At 34.1% G+C, this 16,554-nt stretch overlaps 4 protein-coding genes across 5 annotated transcripts; 2 read left to right on the top strand and 2 right to left on the bottom strand.

Moving 5' to 3' along the window:
• Positions 1-689: 689 nt before the first annotated feature.
• LOC145578263 (uncharacterized) lies at positions 690-2,789 on the bottom strand. The gene is made up of 8 exons (XM_081635618.1): positions 2,464-2,789; positions 2,348-2,381; positions 2,037-2,231; positions 1,850-1,939; positions 1,624-1,689; positions 1,445-1,536; positions 1,265-1,312; positions 690-1,174 (listed from the first exon to the last, which is right to left on the bottom strand). Exons 1-8 carry the CDS (start codon positions 2,787-2,789, stop codon positions 1,060-1,062), a joined length of 966 nt encoding a protein of 321 aa, XP_081491744.1. The 3' UTR covers positions 690-1,059.
• Positions 2,790-5,390: 2,601 nt separating this feature from the next.
• Positions 5,391-6,517, top strand: LOC145591875 (short-chain dehydrogenase reductase 3b-like). Its single transcript, XM_081648364.1, has 2 exons — positions 5,391-5,521; positions 5,625-6,517. Exons 1-2 carry the CDS (start codon positions 5,508-5,510, stop codon positions 6,400-6,402), a joined length of 792 nt encoding a protein of 263 aa, XP_081504490.1. The 5' UTR covers positions 5,391-5,507; the 3' UTR covers positions 6,403-6,517.
• A 673-nt stretch (positions 6,518-7,190) lies between these two features.
• Positions 7,191-8,936, top strand: LOC145605346 (uncharacterized). Of its 2 annotated transcripts, none has more exons than XM_081661386.1 (7): positions 7,191-7,559; positions 7,644-7,743; positions 7,835-7,983; positions 8,050-8,119; positions 8,235-8,282; positions 8,388-8,486; positions 8,615-8,936. In XM_081661386.1, exons 1-6 carry the CDS (start codon positions 7,312-7,314, stop codon positions 8,478-8,480), a joined length of 708 nt encoding a protein of 235 aa, XP_081517512.1. In that variant the 5' UTR covers positions 7,191-7,311; the 3' UTR covers positions 8,481-8,486; positions 8,615-8,936. The 2 variants fall into 2 exon arrangements, with proteins under 2 accessions (XP_081517512.1, XP_081517521.1); XM_081661395.1 differs by having other exon boundaries at positions 7,195-7,559; positions 8,050-8,098.
• Positions 8,937-9,437: 501 nt separating this feature from the next.
• LOC145605341 (putative protein phosphatase 2C 47) lies at positions 9,438-12,363 on the bottom strand. The gene is made up of 3 exons (XM_081661382.1): positions 11,968-12,363; positions 10,672-11,105; positions 9,438-10,331 (listed from the first exon to the last, which is right to left on the bottom strand). Exons 1-3 carry the CDS (start codon positions 12,040-12,042, stop codon positions 9,761-9,763), a joined length of 1,080 nt encoding a protein of 359 aa, XP_081517508.1. The 5' UTR covers positions 12,043-12,363; the 3' UTR covers positions 9,438-9,760.
• Positions 12,364-16,554: the final 4,191 nt, after the last annotated feature.

Genomic DNA, 16,554 nt, shown 5'->3' with positions numbered 1-16,554 from the left:
TTAATTAATCGTATGAGATACCACTACACGGCTGTACTTGTCTAAATATTTGCTAGAAATAAAGTACTCGTATACATCCATGTTTGTATTGTTCAATTCTTCCACAAGATTTGTGTAATATATTCTTGAGAAGAGCATTTTGAGTTCTTTACTCATATGAACTACGAAGTATTGTATAAGACAATCCTAGTTAAGGAAAAATAAAAATTAAAACTTTTGTGAGCTATATATCTACTAGTCCAAACCGGTATTCCTGTATACCCCCAAATAGGTTTAGTTGGGGAGTGTTGAGTGAGCGCTGATAAATCAATTAAGGGCTGAGGGAAGGAAGCATGCACTAAACTATACAATCCAACCACCGCACTTAATAGCACATTTTGTGTGTCACCGTGTTTTTTCCGGAGTACTGCATAATTTCAACATGACAACACAATAAACATGTTCTAACGTGCTACCAAAAACATTAAATACCAGCATATTGCCACTATATTTCTACACCTACCTAAAAAATCCTGGCAGTTATTTTTTTTACTTTGACATTGTTTTGTTTGGTACTATAGAGGACTTGTACCCAAAAAAATGCTTAGTTCTTTACAAGCTACTAGTCAAATAGTCAAAGTAGAAAATGTAATTGCATGAGCAGCCATATTAATCTGTTATAGGCTTAATATAGCTGATTGGCTAACTTATATAGCTGCTTAATCTTATTATTGTACCATTGAAGGATGTAATCAATAGCTAACATTCTTGCTTGTATTGTTTGTTTCACACAAGTGACATGCCTACTTGATTGCCTGCTCTATCTATTTGGAATGGCGAAAACTTTTATTAAAAAAAAAAAAAAAAGGATTTTCTTATTCCTCCATGTATGAAAACATTTCATTTAATTGAGATATAGAGAATCAGTGATACAGTTCAATATTGTACATAATACTTAAAGTCGTAGCTAAATATGAGAATCAATCAATCTCATCTTTAATTCCGAATTTAAGTAGAAAGTAGAGTACATATAACCCTCCAAATCTCTTGAGGAAGAATAGAAGGGTAGCTGAATTAATACTATGATCTAATGTATGAATGTGGAAATAATTTGGAAAAGAGTAAATCCTTCCCTCGCACGATTAATGCATACAGCCCGTAACAAACAACGTGACATGCAGCTAGGACCAGATACCTGTAAAATACATAAAGCCATGGTTTGATTTAAAGATATTACGTGCATCATATCAATTTATGCTAAGATTATAATTTAAGTATCACTTACCAGAGAGGAGCCAGAGGTGTTGACAGCTTTAGAAAAGGATATGGCCACCTGAAATGTATATAAACAAGGTCAAGCTAGAAATGACAACCAACTTAAGTTGATTTCTACTCTATAGATAAGATAGGCCGCGGTGGGAAATGAAGAATAATGAGTGAAGCTAATAAGGAATCGAGTGCTGACCAAGTGAAACCACAGAGGTGTATGAGCCATTGAAAGATGACATATGCTGAGCTCCACAGCACAAAATAAGCAAGCCGGAACCAAGGAAATGTCTGTTCATCGCACTCAATTTTATCAAGTTACAAATACAAACATAGTCCATGTATCGATCATTGAATTGATTAAGCAATTAAACTCACAAGCCGATTCATGCAAGTGTCGAGAAGCAAAAAGGCCACATTCACGGTATGGATGCATCCCATCAGCTGTACAATTAATTAAGTAGAACACAACAGTGAATAACCATATACATATATATATATATATATATATATATATATATATATATAAGTACATTCAATTTCAAACGGAAAGCTGGAAAAAAAAAGGGTGAGGAATTGAATCAAGTATTATGTAGGGACTGACCAAGGTCAAGCCAAGGCGTGTATTTGAAGACGCAGGGGCAATAATACACCAAAATATAATGTCAGTCAAAATAACAGCACCTCCACTTATCTGCAAATTTACTTGAGTTGAAATATGGATTACTGTACTACATACATACTGTAGCTGTCTTCAAATCTAAAATTGGGACTAATGTATGTCAACCTACCTGGTATGTAATTTGCATAAGATATCCCCAAAATCCAGGGGTTTGCTGTTTTCCATAATTCAAATTTGATGTTGTTGTTGGAATATCTTCCAAATCAACTCTTCCTCTTCCTGGAGACTCTTGTAAACAAGGAGTATCATTGTTGTTATGTTTGTGTAATAACCAGCAACCATGAGCAGAGATAACAGTCCCTATCTGTTATTGTTCAGCATCAGTAGAGTTTTGTCAGTCTACTACAACTGCTACTTGATTCATTTATACAGAACATGATTAAATTTGTTAGCAGAAATTAGTAAATCAAATTTACATACCGCGAAATACATCATAGTTAAAGAGTAAGTCCACCTGCAAATCAAGCATTGTAGAGTTAGATAGTGGGTACATATATGAATTGAGAAAAGAGCAAATAAAGAGAAAAGAAAAATACTCAGTGTAATAGATAAAGATGGAAGGACCCCAATGATGGATATCCCATGCTAAGAAGAAAGCAAGGGCAGATAAAGAGAGCAGCCGAAACACAACAAGGTAAGCAGGATGTAAGCCACTCCAGCAGCTGCTCCAATAATGGTCGCTGCTTTCACTACTACTAGTATTATTGAATAGAAGACTATCATACTTGTCAGATGTTCCAATTCCAGCTGCACGAGGTTGTGTATGGTCGTGGTTCTTCCTCCACAGAACATAAACGGAGCCAACAGCTGCTGTTACTACAACAACCACTGAAACGACGCTGTACCAATGCACCACTTCCATCGCCCATCCACCCACCCTTTTCACTTTACACTTTACAGAGTACAGCTTCAGATCAATTCCCAGTGAATACCAACTACTAGCTAATCAATCTATCATCTTATCTGCTTTGGTGATTGGATTATACTATAAGTTAGGATCATACCAATAAACTTGAAAATTCTTATAATACTTGTTCAACGTGTACTACTTTAAGCATTGATTAAGTACGAATGGGTGTTTAGACTGACAGATACTCCAAGTGTACTTACTACTCTTGATATTTCTCCAACGTGTTTACTTTCTTTTCTTGCCACCTACCTTTTGTTTCTGCTACTAACCCACCCCCCCACTGATCACTGATGACGCACCTTCCGACTTCACTCCTCCTTTTTCATGGGCTGCCCAACTAATAAATAACTAACTATCTACTGGACTATATACTGCCCTTCTTTTGCTAAATAACTAACATTTCTTGGACCTATAACTTCAGCCCAACCAGCTTTAGGCCATAGCCAATCTCCCAAGACTTTTGCTCATAATTCATAAATCCATTATTTCATCAATTCATATTAAACTACTCCCTCCATTTCTAATCTATGCTCTACTTCATCAAATAACCAAAATATTTCTAATCATTTTACAAAGTAATTTTTGTTTGATTTACATTTTTATTATTCAAAAGGATCGGATGAGCAGGAAAAAGCCAAATGAAAAACAAAACCTTTAAATCGAGTAACAACAATTTTTACTAATACTTAATTCCTTTGTCATCCTATAATATAATAATTTAGTGTCCATTATTTCATTGCAATACTTTGTCTGAGTTAATTTCTTAATTTCATTACTATTCAAGTTTTATGATGATGGCATGTATTGTATGATCCTAATTCCTAAATAACTGAAATACCTTGGCTTGTATATTATTTAACGTGTTATTAGTCGACCTGTATCGTATATGGACTACAGAGTAAGTATAATGTAATGTTGGAAGTAAAGTGGTAAGATAAATAGATAATACGTAGTATAGTAGTGTACTGCGGAGTTCATGGTACCACGTGATACGTGATGAGTTGTGATCTATTATATAATAATACTCTACGTTAGTTAGGTGCAACGTATTACAAACCCATGTGCATTTTACATACTATCATTATTAATTTTAGAAACCAATCCCATCCTCTATTTTGATTGAATTTAGGGATTATATTTTAAGTTTGTGCGACAATAATTGATTCTTTTTTTGGAAAAAAAAAAAAAAAGGACTCAAAATCAATGACTTATACAATTAAATATTGTTTCTCTTATTCACATACTTCATTAGCTCATCGCTCTCCTTTTTCAGAGTATTATATTTATGATCAGTTTTCTTCAGCTTAATTTCAATTCAGTTCAATGAGCTAGTTTCCTTCTCTTATAAACAATTCAGTTCAGTTTAATTCAGTTCAGCTCAATTCAATAAATCAGAACAAGCCCTTAATGGCATGATCGATGAAATGAATTTTTCATCATAGCAGAGTGATTTCCATAATAGGAAAACTTTTGGTTTTGGGCAATGGCTTGATTGGCTTCAACTTACATAGGGATATAATAAAGTTCATTGTATGTACACATCAATTTGTTCTTGAAGCTGGCTTTTTAAGCCTAATTAAATAATCCATCACAATTATCATGTCATAAAAACACTGATTATTACTCGTAATACAATAATTAAAAAATATATATAGTAGCAATCTTGCTTGGAAAAAACTTGGTCCATCTATAGTTCTATACGGTAAATTACTTTCCTCAAGGTTAGTGATTAGTGTGATAGGGATATGTAACTTAGAACTTAATTAACTTTGTTAAATGTATATTTAAAATAGGTAGACATAGCTATGTACCTATCTCTCACCTGCTTAATTTATCATATACTCGTACCAAGGATTTTTTTCAATATGCGAGTCAATTAGTATGTGGCAAAACTGGCAATCATGTGACAATGCATGTATCATTAGTCATTACTTGAACACTAGTTAGAAATTTTTACTAAGTTAATTTTGGTGAGTTAGGGCCTGTTCTCTTACGTTGAAATTCAGTTCAGTTCAGTTCAGTTTAGTTCAGTTCAGTTTAGTTTAGTTCAGTTCAGTTCAGCTCCTAATTTCCTTCTCTTATAAAATATTCAGTTCAGTTCAGTTCAGCTAAGTTCAGTCAATGAGAACAAGCTCTTAGAGTTAATGAATGTGCATTGTCAAATATATTATATTAGATCGATTAATCAATGATCTTTAGCTGATTGAAAATTGCACTTGTAAGCGGAAAAATCTTATCCAACCACCTTTACATTCAAAACATTATTAATACATGAAAAGAATACACAACTTTCAGCTTAGTTACAACAAGTGAATAGCTACATTTTACTATCCAATTATTTTATGAAAAGAGTTAATAACAACACTAATTAATTCGGAGTAATTACTTCATATACAAGAACTCAATAATTATCAACAATGAGAGAGAGAGAGAGAAAAAAAAAAGAAAAATGAATCTACTGACTTATAAAATAATAAAATTCGAAGTAATGATCACCCTACCCATGCAGCACTAATTAAATGGCAGCTGGACCTTAATTGACATTTATAATACAGTATATATAGTTTGTATATAAAAATATAAGCAAGCAAAAATAGATCCGATCTTCTGTAAACATTAATTTGTGATACAGGGGAAATCTCATCGGAGAAATCAAGTTATAGAATCAATATGTCTAATCCAAGGTATGTTTGCTTACATGTTGGTGTATCTAGTGCTATATTGTATTAACATGTATCTATATATCTTTTAAATTAATAAGTGGTTATTGTATCGTTCTGTTATTAGATTGGAAGGCAAGGTTGTTTTGATCACCGGAGCAGCGAGTGGTATAGGAGAGGAGGCGGCAAAACTATTCGCAGAGAATGGGGCGTTGGTAGTGGTTGCAGACATCCAAGATGAAATAGGGCAACAAGTGGTAGCATCCATAGGCTTAGACAAAGCCAGTTACTACCATTGTGATGTTAGAGACGAGAAACAAGTTGAAGAAGCTGTTGCTTACACCTTACTTAAACATGGCACCCTCGACATCCTCTTTAGCAACGCCGGTGTCATTGGCCCACTGTCCACCGTCCTTGAGTTGGATTTGGCCCATTTAGACAACACATTTGCCATCAACGTCCGAGGGGTGGCTGCTACCATCAAGCATGCGGGGCGGGCCATGGTGAGCCGAAAGATCCGTGGATCAATAATATGCACAGCTAGTGTGTCGGGGTCCATAGCCGGCGTAGGGCCAATGACGTACACGGCCTCAAAGCACGCGGTGGTGGGGCTGGTAAAAGCGGCAAGCAGTGAGCTGGGTGCACATGGGATCCGTGTGAATTGCATATCTCCTTTTGGAGTAGCAACTCCCTTGGCTTGCAATACATACAACATGGAACCAAGTCAACTTGAGCAGAGCTGTGCAACAATAACTAGCTTAAAGGGGATTGTCTTGAAGGCAAGCCACGTTGCTCAGACTGCTCTATTCTTTGCTTCCGATGAATCCGCCTTTATCAACGGCCATAACTTGGTGTTAGATGGCGGATTCACCGTTAGTAGTCACAATCCTGCTCCTCCTAATTAATTAATTAATAATTCATGTTTCTGCCATCTAAATAAATCCTTTCTTCACTATATTATTCATATTTTGTCGTTGTTCTATCAAGTATGGTATATTATTGGTGCGATTTTTGTTGGTATGTGCTTGTTTACTTATTACGTCTGCAGTGTCTTCTAATTTGAAATTTGGGATTACATTAATCCGTGATCAAGCTAAGCTAAAAGTCGAAACACATGGAGTAAAATTGTTTTTGGCTCTCATTTACTAACATGCTTTCTACTAATACTTTAATTTGTATGTTGTGTATCACTAATAGGTGTGCAATTAAGTTATCGGCACAACACAAGTACGTATAGCCTTGTGTTCCGTATAATTTTCGATTAAATTTATAACAATGGTATTGAATTAGCAAAAATTGTTAGGGTAACATATTCAATCACCAAAATTGGTTTTCGATGAACAAATAAATTAATCATACTAACCCAAAATCAATGAAAGACACATTTAGGGTCTGTTCTCATAGACTGAACTCTGCTGTACTGAACTGAACTGAGCTAAATTGAACTGAACTGAAATGAAAATTTTATAAAAGAAAGAAATTAGGAGCTGAAGTGAACTGAATTGAACTGAGCTGAACTGAACTGAAAATAAACATATGAGAACAGGTCCTTAGTCAAAAAGTTTGATATTTGTCATTTGTGCACACAAACAAATAAAGAATAGGAGAGTTGAGTTGTTGAGTTCTAGTCTCTTTACAGTTTACACGCCTCTCCCATTTTTATACTAGTAGAACCATGGAAATTCGGGATGTAGACAGTAGGCCCCCCTTCCAAAAAAAAAAAAAAAAAAAAGAAAAGAAAAAAGGAACAAGTGGGAAGGAGTGATAGGAAGCAGTAGATCTTCATCTTAGTGTTGTGGATTGAAAAAAGCAGAATGTTTTCAACATCCATAGTAGCACCTTCAAATCGAAGCTCGATTTCAGGACCCCAGCTTAGTTTGTTGATGAGGGCAGCATCAACTTCAAATCCAAATTCCAAGGTTGATTGTTATTTGAGCAACAAAGTTAGTTTCAATTCTTTAAAATCAAAAGCAGCCACTCGACTCCTGTTCAAAATCCCAAATGGATTTGTCTCCAAACGCCCTTTCCGTTTCCGACCTGTCGTGGAATTGCAAGATTGCACGTTTGTCTCTCTCTCTCTCTCTCTTTCTCTTTGAATCATTGAATTTGTGAATAGAATTAAGATAAAGTTTACAATGAAATGCAGGGTGAAGAAGGAAGTTGATGTGCCTGTATCCGTTGCGTATAACTGCTACTCTAATCGTGAAGACATTCCTAAGTGGATGCCTTTCATTTCATCTGTTAAGGTTGCTTGTTTATTTCAATTCCGTAAAATGCTTTTGTGATTTTATTTTTGTTATGGTGAAAAATAATGGAGTATATTTGAGGTGTAAGCAGGTGTTGGAAGATAAGCCTGACCAATCAAGATGGACGCTGAGATATAAAGCATTTGGTCGTGATATTGAATTCTCTTGGCTTGCTCGAAATCTGCAGCCCATTCCAAATCAAAAAATTCATTGGAGATCTCTTGAAGGCCTTCCGAACAGGTGAGATTTGTTATTTGTATGCAACAGGAATAATTCTTTGTTGATGAAATAATTCTTCCATTGCAGTGGTGCTGTTCGATTTTACCCAAGAGGGCCTTCATCCTGTCTTATAGAAGTAAGGACCCCTTGGCCCTTGGTATTCCTCATAAACCTCTACTGTTAAGACCTCTTCATGTGGACTTTGCTACATAATACTCTTAAGCTGAATGCCATTGTTAACTCACTCTCTCCTAAATTATCTTCTTTCACAGCTCACTGTGTCTTACCAAGTTCCTCAGCTTCTGTCACCTGTAGCATCAGTAAGCATCTTTCCTTTCAAATAGGTGTTTTATATTTCTCATTGCTGTTGCTCTGCCTTTTCCTTTCCTCACGACATTCTTGGCATTGGTTCTTTATACTTGCAGGCACTTCAACCTTTTCTTGAAAGCCTGCTTCTACGAGGTTTGGAAAGGTTTACAAACTTCGCCAAAAACAGTCAACTAGAGTCCACCAACTGATCCTGTGTGAGTCACTCAACTGCAGAAACTAATTGTATAGTACGAGTATTAAGTCATCTTTTTTATAGGAATATCCATATCCTGTTACAAATTGTAATCACTCTTGCTTACTTATTTCACCAATTTACTTGCAGCCAGCTCACATTTTCAAGTCCAAAATCAACAATCAGAACCCTGGTTTCTAAATGTGTAATTGATAAAACCAACAGATTCTTCAAGAATTGTAACCAACAACAACCAAAACCCTGGTGTACATGTGTAATTGGTAAATGAACCTTTGGTTGACAGACTTGATATACCTATATAATAAAACAGCTGTTTGGTATGCGCTTTTATTTTAGTGCATCTGAATGGATGGAATTGTGTAATCTGTTTGTATGTACTCCGTATAACTTGAAACGCAAAACCTATGCCTGCATGATTTTGTCCACATTATTCTATGTCTTGGATGATTCATTTTCCTGTTCTGTTTCTTTCGCAATAATTTGAATAGCGTCGGATTACTTGATATTGCCATGGCGTTTTACACATTCCCCCCCCCCCCTCCCCTCCCTCTCTTTCACTCTTCTCTCCCCTTCTCAATGCAGTGTGGCCGGTGTGGGTGAGTGGTTGCAGGAGTGGACTGTTTGAGTGAGAGGACGGGGGGAAGGGAAAGGAGAAAGAGAGAGACCATAGGATCAAGCAATCTATGATCCGTATTTCCGCTACAATAGAGTACTCACAACTTCACAAGAGATATATTCATGACATTGGGAAGTAAAACAAAGGAGTTGCCTAATTGCAGCCTACTGAAACAGAATTGTACATAACCACTCGTATGACAAATTAGATATTGTGATGCAGAGTACTATACATGCACTACTTCAAAGTTCAAACTACTAATCTCCTCTAACCCGATAGTCAAAGCTGTTTAAACACTTTAAAGGGGATATGAGCTGGATGATATATGATGATCAATTTGAGAACAAAAATGAATTAAAAACACAAATGCAATCACTGAATACTGAAAGAATAGAGCATTGTTTATACACCTCCAAACACCTTCAATCCCTTCAATTATATTCACATCAACCTGTCCTGCCAACAATAGCCCGATACACAACAGTTAAATAGTCTACCATCAAAAGAAAAACCCCCTAACAAAACTGCAAGCCGCCTTTTCTAACAAGTCACTACTGAAGCAGCTTAAAACAGTAACATTGATTATCTCCATCAATCACGCACAGTACATTGAGCACACCGACTTCTAAACAGATCATATTTACACTCTTAAAAATGAATCAGTGACTGTCATTGGTCTCCAGCAAGCTATTCAGAGTAGACAAGGCCTCTGCTGAGAGGCTGCACCGGAATCTCCGAGGCCTGGACCCTGATTGTTCTCTCTGGTGATCGGAAGATGAAAAGCACACAACTATGACAGTGAGATTGTCAAAGGTGTGGAGCCTCAAAGCCTCTCTGACCAGCTCCTTTGCACATAGTTCGGGGTCATCATGCCGCCTTAATCCACGACGCACGATGCTGACTGCTTGTTGGCTTGACAATACATCCCAGATTCCATCACATCCAATTATGAGGAACTCGTCATCTTCGGTCAAAATAATTTGTCTCAGTTCCGGATCGGCAATGAGGGGTGATGCTGAACCCTTGGGAAGTTTCATGTCCCAGTCCCCCAGAGCCCTAGTCACTGATAAAACTCCATTCAGATATCCATCGTCTATGTAACCCCCTAATTCTTCAACTCTCCTCTTCTCTGATGGATATGTAGGCCTGTGGTCTTGAGACATATCAATGGCTTCTCCTTTCCGACAAAGGACAGCTCGACAATCACCAGCATTTGCAACCAGCAAGAGCCTGAAAGAAAGCAAGCACAAAGATAAATGGTCAGATACTTATTCCGAAGACTGTAAAGACAGAGAAAAAGCCGCCTCATACAGAATAATAATAAGCTCATAAACAATCCCCACTTCATTAAATGGTCATGCTAAACTAGCTAGTCACTTAAAGTGTATAGTCCTATACTTCATCAAAGGGAGCAACATAGTTTCATCAAGTACAACACAATGGTACTTGAAACACTGGCAACAATATCAAGTAACAGAGGAGGCATGACACCAGAAAAAATGAAACTAAAAAAACAGACACACAAAAAGAAGAAAACTCCAGGAAGACTAGCAATTTGCATTTAACATACCTTCCCAGTATCAAAGCTGTAAGAGCAGTTGTTCCTGAAGAAGTACTGATGCTGCAATCATCAGAAAGGGCTAGATCTGCCAGAAGAAAGGCTTGGCGAAGGCAATTCTCCACTCCTTGAAGAAATATGTCATTCAATTCAGAGGCTTCGGGGAAATTGACATCTTCAAAAAAGAATCTATTGACATTATTGCGGACATAAGCTGCTGCTTCAGGTCCTCCATGACCATCAAAAACCCCATAAAAAGCACTAGGCTTGGGACATGTAAACATTGAACCCAAATGCATACAAAGATCATCAATCCTTATATGTTCATCTTCCATGAATCTGCGCGGTCCAATGTCAGTAAAGCTTCCAGAGCGGATAATTGGTACAAACTGCTGCATGGTAGAAGAAAGAGAACCGTCTGCCACTGCATCCGGGGTCTTTTTATTCTAAAATTAAGAAAATTAATCAGTATCCATTATAAAGTAACATAATAACTCCAACAACCAGGCCTCCAGCATAGCTTTGAACGGTTATATAAACAGACATGATACAGTCACAATACCAACTTCGATCATGGTTAAATATACAAAAAGACAGTGATAAAAATCATCACAAATACTCGGTAGGCTGATGAAAAGATGATAATATATAAAACTGGAAAAGCAAAATTGGAGTTTAATTGGTTCCAAAATGATATTATTCTTCAAAACTACAATTGAATTACTACTAAAAATTGTTAACAGGAAAAAGAAACACCAAACTAAAATCGAATTGGCATGTGCGAGTTATTATCAGATCTGGGTTCGCTCCAGAGTCTAGACAATAATGTTGATTTACATGAAAAAAGGTATTCGAGACAAACAAGTGGTGCCAGGAGATGATCACATAGTCTGCATGTATCCACAAATTTATACTTGCTTATATCAATATACAGCATACATGCCTCACAGATTCAGTCGTTGTTACCTAATCTTGCTATCTTATGATCAACCAGTTCAAATTTGAGCAGGACAAGTGTAATGATTCAATTGTGTAATTATATTGATATTCTGTAAAGAGTTAGAAATTTAAACTTGTATAAAGCAGTAAACCTCGGAGCTTCATCTAACAAGGGTTTGCAAATCTTGAAGAGGAAGGACAAAAGGCATACAACTGTGATCAAACCTACTAGTTTCAAATTAATCCAATATTTTCTGAATCAATACTAGTGGTTGATAAAAGTAACGAATCGGAATACAGGGAGAATTACCCAGAAAAAAAACCTAACCCATGAAATGAATCAAGAAATGTTACGATCCAGAAACTTACAAGTTGAGAACAGGCGAGAACGGCGTCGAGACTAGGAACAATTTGAGGACAAACAACTTCAGCGTCAGCACCCATGTCGTTCTATACCATCAATAGTGATAATCCGAATTGCTAGTAAATTGAATTGCAAAATACAAAACCCTAAATCGCGCTTCTTTATTAATTTTAATAAATCAATCAATCGATGAATCAAGGAATCAAAGATAATAGAATTGTATAACAGCAGATTTGTGTAAAGAATAAGGAAAGCTGGATAAAAATTGAAGTTGGTATTTGGGTTTATAATAAAAGAGTCAGAAAAATTCCAGAAAGCGGGAGAAGGTTTTATATGAATGAAGGAATTATTACGGTGGAAAAACAATAGAGGCGGTCATCTGGGTTCACGCGGGGTACACGTGTCTTTTTTTTTTTAATTTGATTCCCAATTCTGCACTTACTTTCTCACCGCTTTATTTGACAAGCCATGAGGGTATTTTTGGGATTTCATCCATATTCTCAGATGGCGTACCTCCCACGTCAATCTTCCTGTCCACGCGTCGGACTTATTTTATCGTTTTTAATTTAACGTTTACCGAGTAACTACGATCTCTATACTGTATTTTTTACATTTACGGTGCGTTGACTCTACGTATTTTTCCCCTTTTCTTTTCTACAATTATTGAGGTCAGCTCTTCTGCCTTTTTCCACCTGCTTTTTCATTTTTTTTTTTTTTTTTTTTTGGTGGTTGTTATGATGGCTGAGATGGATTTTATCATCTACTCTATGCTCTATGTATGCTGAGATTGTTGCTTTTAGATATTTTCTTAGATTTCCTTTTCATTGTTTCTTTCTTCCTTACAATTCCAACTTTTCAAGAGTACAATTAACTGACAAAATTAGGTTACATGCTCCATCAAGTTTAATACAAAGATCATGTAAGGAGCGCAAGTAAAATCTAAGAATAAACTACTTTTAGATAGAGATTTTCTTCAAAATTTAGTCATACAATATGTATAACATGACATTCTCTTTAAAAACTTACACATTGAAAACAATATCTTAAGATTCTTAACAAACGTATGATAATAGAATACTTGTAAATGATTCTATAATCATGATACTTTTACTACCATAAAGGGATTTGATGACAACGAATCTAAGACTTCCTAGATAGAGGTCTAGCTTGTGGCTAAAAACCAAGTTTATATATATAATGCGATGAATCCGATGATCCATGATCTATTCTTACTATATATTTTCCGAAATAAGCATATGCGCAAATTGAATACGAATCGTGGAAAAATTTAATCGATTGACATCAATAATTAAATTTTTATTGTCTATTTATCAACCTCCAATATGTTTCAAATGTAAAATAAAAACCTAAATTATTTCTTGACTCAAAAAACAAATAATCTTTATAATATGTCATAAATTTAGTTGAGAAGTATCTCTATATATGTAAACTAGTTTTGTGCCTCGTGCGATGCCCGGATTGTTTATTGAATTGTAAGATAAATTTTTAATCTATATATCAAATTTTAAAATATATCATTGATACAAATTAATTAGGAATTGATGTGCTTTTGTGATGATTTTGCTATCTAATAGACATGTAATGACTAATAATAATGTTGGTGGAAATGTTCGATTTAATACACTAAAAAAATAGCAAAAAATAAATTAAATGAAATAAATGTTCAAAGCCCGTTGGGTTGTTCCGAACCTAAAACTTTGGGCAAGAGTTGAAAATTTCTTGACTCATAACCTGAAGTAACCCAATTCGAGATGACTCATAAACCGATCCTAATTGATGGGTTTACATAGTAATAAAATTCTATTAGATTATGAAGTACTCATAGTCTCATATTATTTTAGCCGATTTAATATATTATAAATGGATGTTTTACGTTTTGAACTATATTAGAATTATAATCTAATAATTTTTTTTGAATAAAATTATAATTCAATTTGTGAATATTGATATTTTATCGAAAATAAAACTCTAATAAACTAACAATTTTATCCTAAAATTCTATCCAAATAGAATTCTAAACTAACCGTTTTTTATCTTGCAAAGTCTATTTAAGTCTATCCTACGTGGCGCGACACTTGGCGAAAAGTTAAAATGCCAATTGTCGCTGCTTTGTGACCTGGCTAAAAGTTTAGCTTAATATTAGTTTGGTGTCCCGTGCGATGCTCGGGTATTTATTGAATTTAAGATAATTTTTATTTACATTATGTAGTAGGTACATAATAAAAACTAATAATAATATTTTGAATAAAATTATAATTCAATTTAATATTGGTATTTTATCGAAAATAAAACTATAAACTAAAAATTTTATCCTAAAATTCTATCCAAATAGAATTCTAAACTAATTTTTTTTTTTTTTTATCTTATAAAGTCTATTTTAATCTGTCCAACGTAGCGCGACACTTGACAAAAAGTTAAAACGCTAAGTGTCGCTGTCTCGTGACCTCACTAAAAGTTTAGCTTTATATATTAGTTATATGATATGTAATGACTTGGAACATTGTCCATGTCCAAATACTAATTTAACACGAGTAATTAAAACTTATTTTGGTAAAACTTTGCCTTTAAATTAAGATTAGAAGGAATGTGCTTTGAGGATTTTATAGTTAGTATAAAAAATAAATAAAAAATAATAATAAATAAAAACTACTTTTTTTAATGATTGAAGTGTTCAGCTTTTGAAAGCTCAATGTTATGGTGCTAGAGGAAAATTCAACCCAATTTATGAAGTCAGCCATACATTATTCTATTGTTTTTGCGAAGCAATCCATATGTTATATATTCTACTTATTATTTTTCTTTAAAATATTCCGTAGTAGGCTTATAATACTTGGTACTCCGATCCGTACCTATAAGATTAGTAGTTAATGTATATATTCAATCAAAGTTGACAAATATCTATCTCCCATCAATTAAAAAAAGTTGACAAAATATAGGCTACATTTCTTAGAGTCATAATAAATGATATGACAAAGTTAAACAATAAATCTATAGAGTCGAATATATACATATATATTTGGACGCACACAGAATAGTGCATCTAAAGATAGATTTTTGCTCGTTTATTTTTATTTTTTTCCTTCTAATTTTAAAATAAACAATAAAAATATAAATTGAGTACAAAATATCTTTTTAATTTAATTTGTTCACTTTGCACCCTCGTGTATAAATGTAAAAGAGATCGACATGGCAAAGTGATTATTACAAGTGTTACTTGTCAATGTTCAGATTGATCTAGAGCAATTCTAATTTTTGTAAAAAACTATTTATTTATTTTATTTTATATATATATATATATATATATATATATATATATATATATATATATATATATATATATATATATATATATATATATATATATATATATATATATAGTCTTGATTAAAAGAAAGCATATTATAATTTAGAATATACCGAATAAAGAAATTGCCAAATAAATTGGAGCTTAGGAGTATCGCATTCTCATCGTAATGAATTAATGATTGACTTACTCACTTGGGACAATTCAAGAAGATAGTATGACTGTATGAACAATAATACGGTATCATAGTTGTATTATAATCAGAAAATATAGTTATTTGGATTGATATACAAAGTTGAGGAACCAACAAGCTAAGTAACTAAGTAACGTAAGTGAAGAGACATTCATCCCATAATAATAAATCTCCTGATTACATGAAAAATATGCGATAGATATGGGTTGGGGGACCTAATCTAGAATCTAGAAATTGAGTGGGGTGGCAAAAGATGATTGGATAATGGGAAAAACAAAACAAAAGAAAAGGGAAGGGTCCTCATCCTAAGTTAAAGTAAAGTTTGAACAAGAGAATCTATCTAATAATACTTAAATCGTATGAATGAAATGGGAGTAACGTCATCTACTTCAATAAGTTTATTTGCAACCACAACAATAGAAATAATATAATTTGAAGGTGGTCATATCGCATAAACCAGAATTAATGGAGGTGGCAACTTCTACTTGGCACTATCACATTCATTCACAACCTCCACATATATACAACGTTGCCATGTTCATCTTTTGCAATTACCCTAATTAAAGTGCAATCTATCTTTATTTTCTATGGAGTGTTTCATCCATCACTTTGTTTGTTTCCTAATAATTTTAATTGTGTCATGAGAAGTTATTATTATGTTTCTTTTTACCAAAAAGTTATTAAGAACTTAACACTAAATAACCACATGGCAAAAGTAGAAGATAATAAAAAAAAATAAAAATAAAAATAAATACAATACAACATATCATAGACAAAAGTTAGTATCATAGTTCATAGATGAAATAGGGAGAGAGCTAGTATAGTTGGATGGTAAATGTGTTGTTATTTTTAATAGTTTCTTTAAACATTAGTACATGATGTCATACAGATGAAATAGAGAGAATATTACGTAGTATCATAGCAACATAGGTCGTACAAAAGCATATCAATAGACAAGAATGTCTTAAGGTTAAAATTCTTTTATTGCCTAGTTTGTTTTGTTTGAAATGGTATAAAATGTAAGTATGCAACATACCGTTTACCAAATTTTCCAATAAAGTGAAACGCTTAAAT

Source organism: Chenopodium album, chromosome 2 (genome assembly GCF_948465745.1).
Source record: "Chenopodium album chromosome 2, dcCheAlbu1.1, whole genome shotgun sequence".
Lineage (NCBI taxonomy): Eukaryota > Viridiplantae > Streptophyta > Magnoliopsida > Caryophyllales > Amaranthaceae > Chenopodium > Chenopodium album.
The sequence above is the reverse complement of the archived record's forward strand: the minus strand, read 5'-3'. Positions and strand labels throughout refer to the sequence as shown.

Bases quoted from the DNA above. Each gene is read 5' to 3' on its own strand.
- LOC145578263 (XM_081635618.1), bottom strand. From the start codon at position 2,789: ATGGAAGTGGTGCATTGGTACAGCGTCGTTTCAGTGGTTGTTGTAGTA. The intron at 2,232-2,347 runs GTATGTAAATTT...GAACAATAACAG, and splicing joins TAACTATGATGTATTTCGCG to ATAGGGACTGTTATCTCTGC. The intron at 1,537-1,623 runs GTGAGTTTAATT...TGCGATGAACAG, and splicing joins ACACTTGCATGAATCGGCTT to ACATTTCCTTGGTTCCGGCT.
- LOC145605346 (XM_081661386.1), top strand. From the start codon at position 7,312: ATGTTTTCAACATCCATAGTAGCACCTTCAAATCGAAGCTCGATTTCA. The intron at 7,560-7,643 runs GTTTGTCTCTCT...AATGAAATGCAG, and splicing joins GTGGAATTGCAAGATTGCAC to GGTGAAGAAGGAAGTTGATG. The intron at 7,744-7,834 runs GTTGCTTGTTTA...AGGTGTAAGCAG, and splicing joins CTTTCATTTCATCTGTTAAG to GTGTTGGAAGATAAGCCTGA.
- LOC145605341 (XM_081661382.1), bottom strand. From the start codon at position 12,042: ATGGGTGCTGACGCTGAAGTTGTTTGTCCTCAAATTGTTCCTAGTCTC. The intron at 11,106-11,967 runs GTAAGTTTCTGG...TCTTAATTTTAG, and splicing joins TTCTCGCCTGTTCTCAACTT to AATAAAAAGACCCCGGATGC. The intron at 10,332-10,671 runs GTATGTTAAATG...GCTTTCTTTCAG, and splicing joins ACAGCTTTGATACTGGGAAG to GCTCTTGCTGGTTGCAAATG.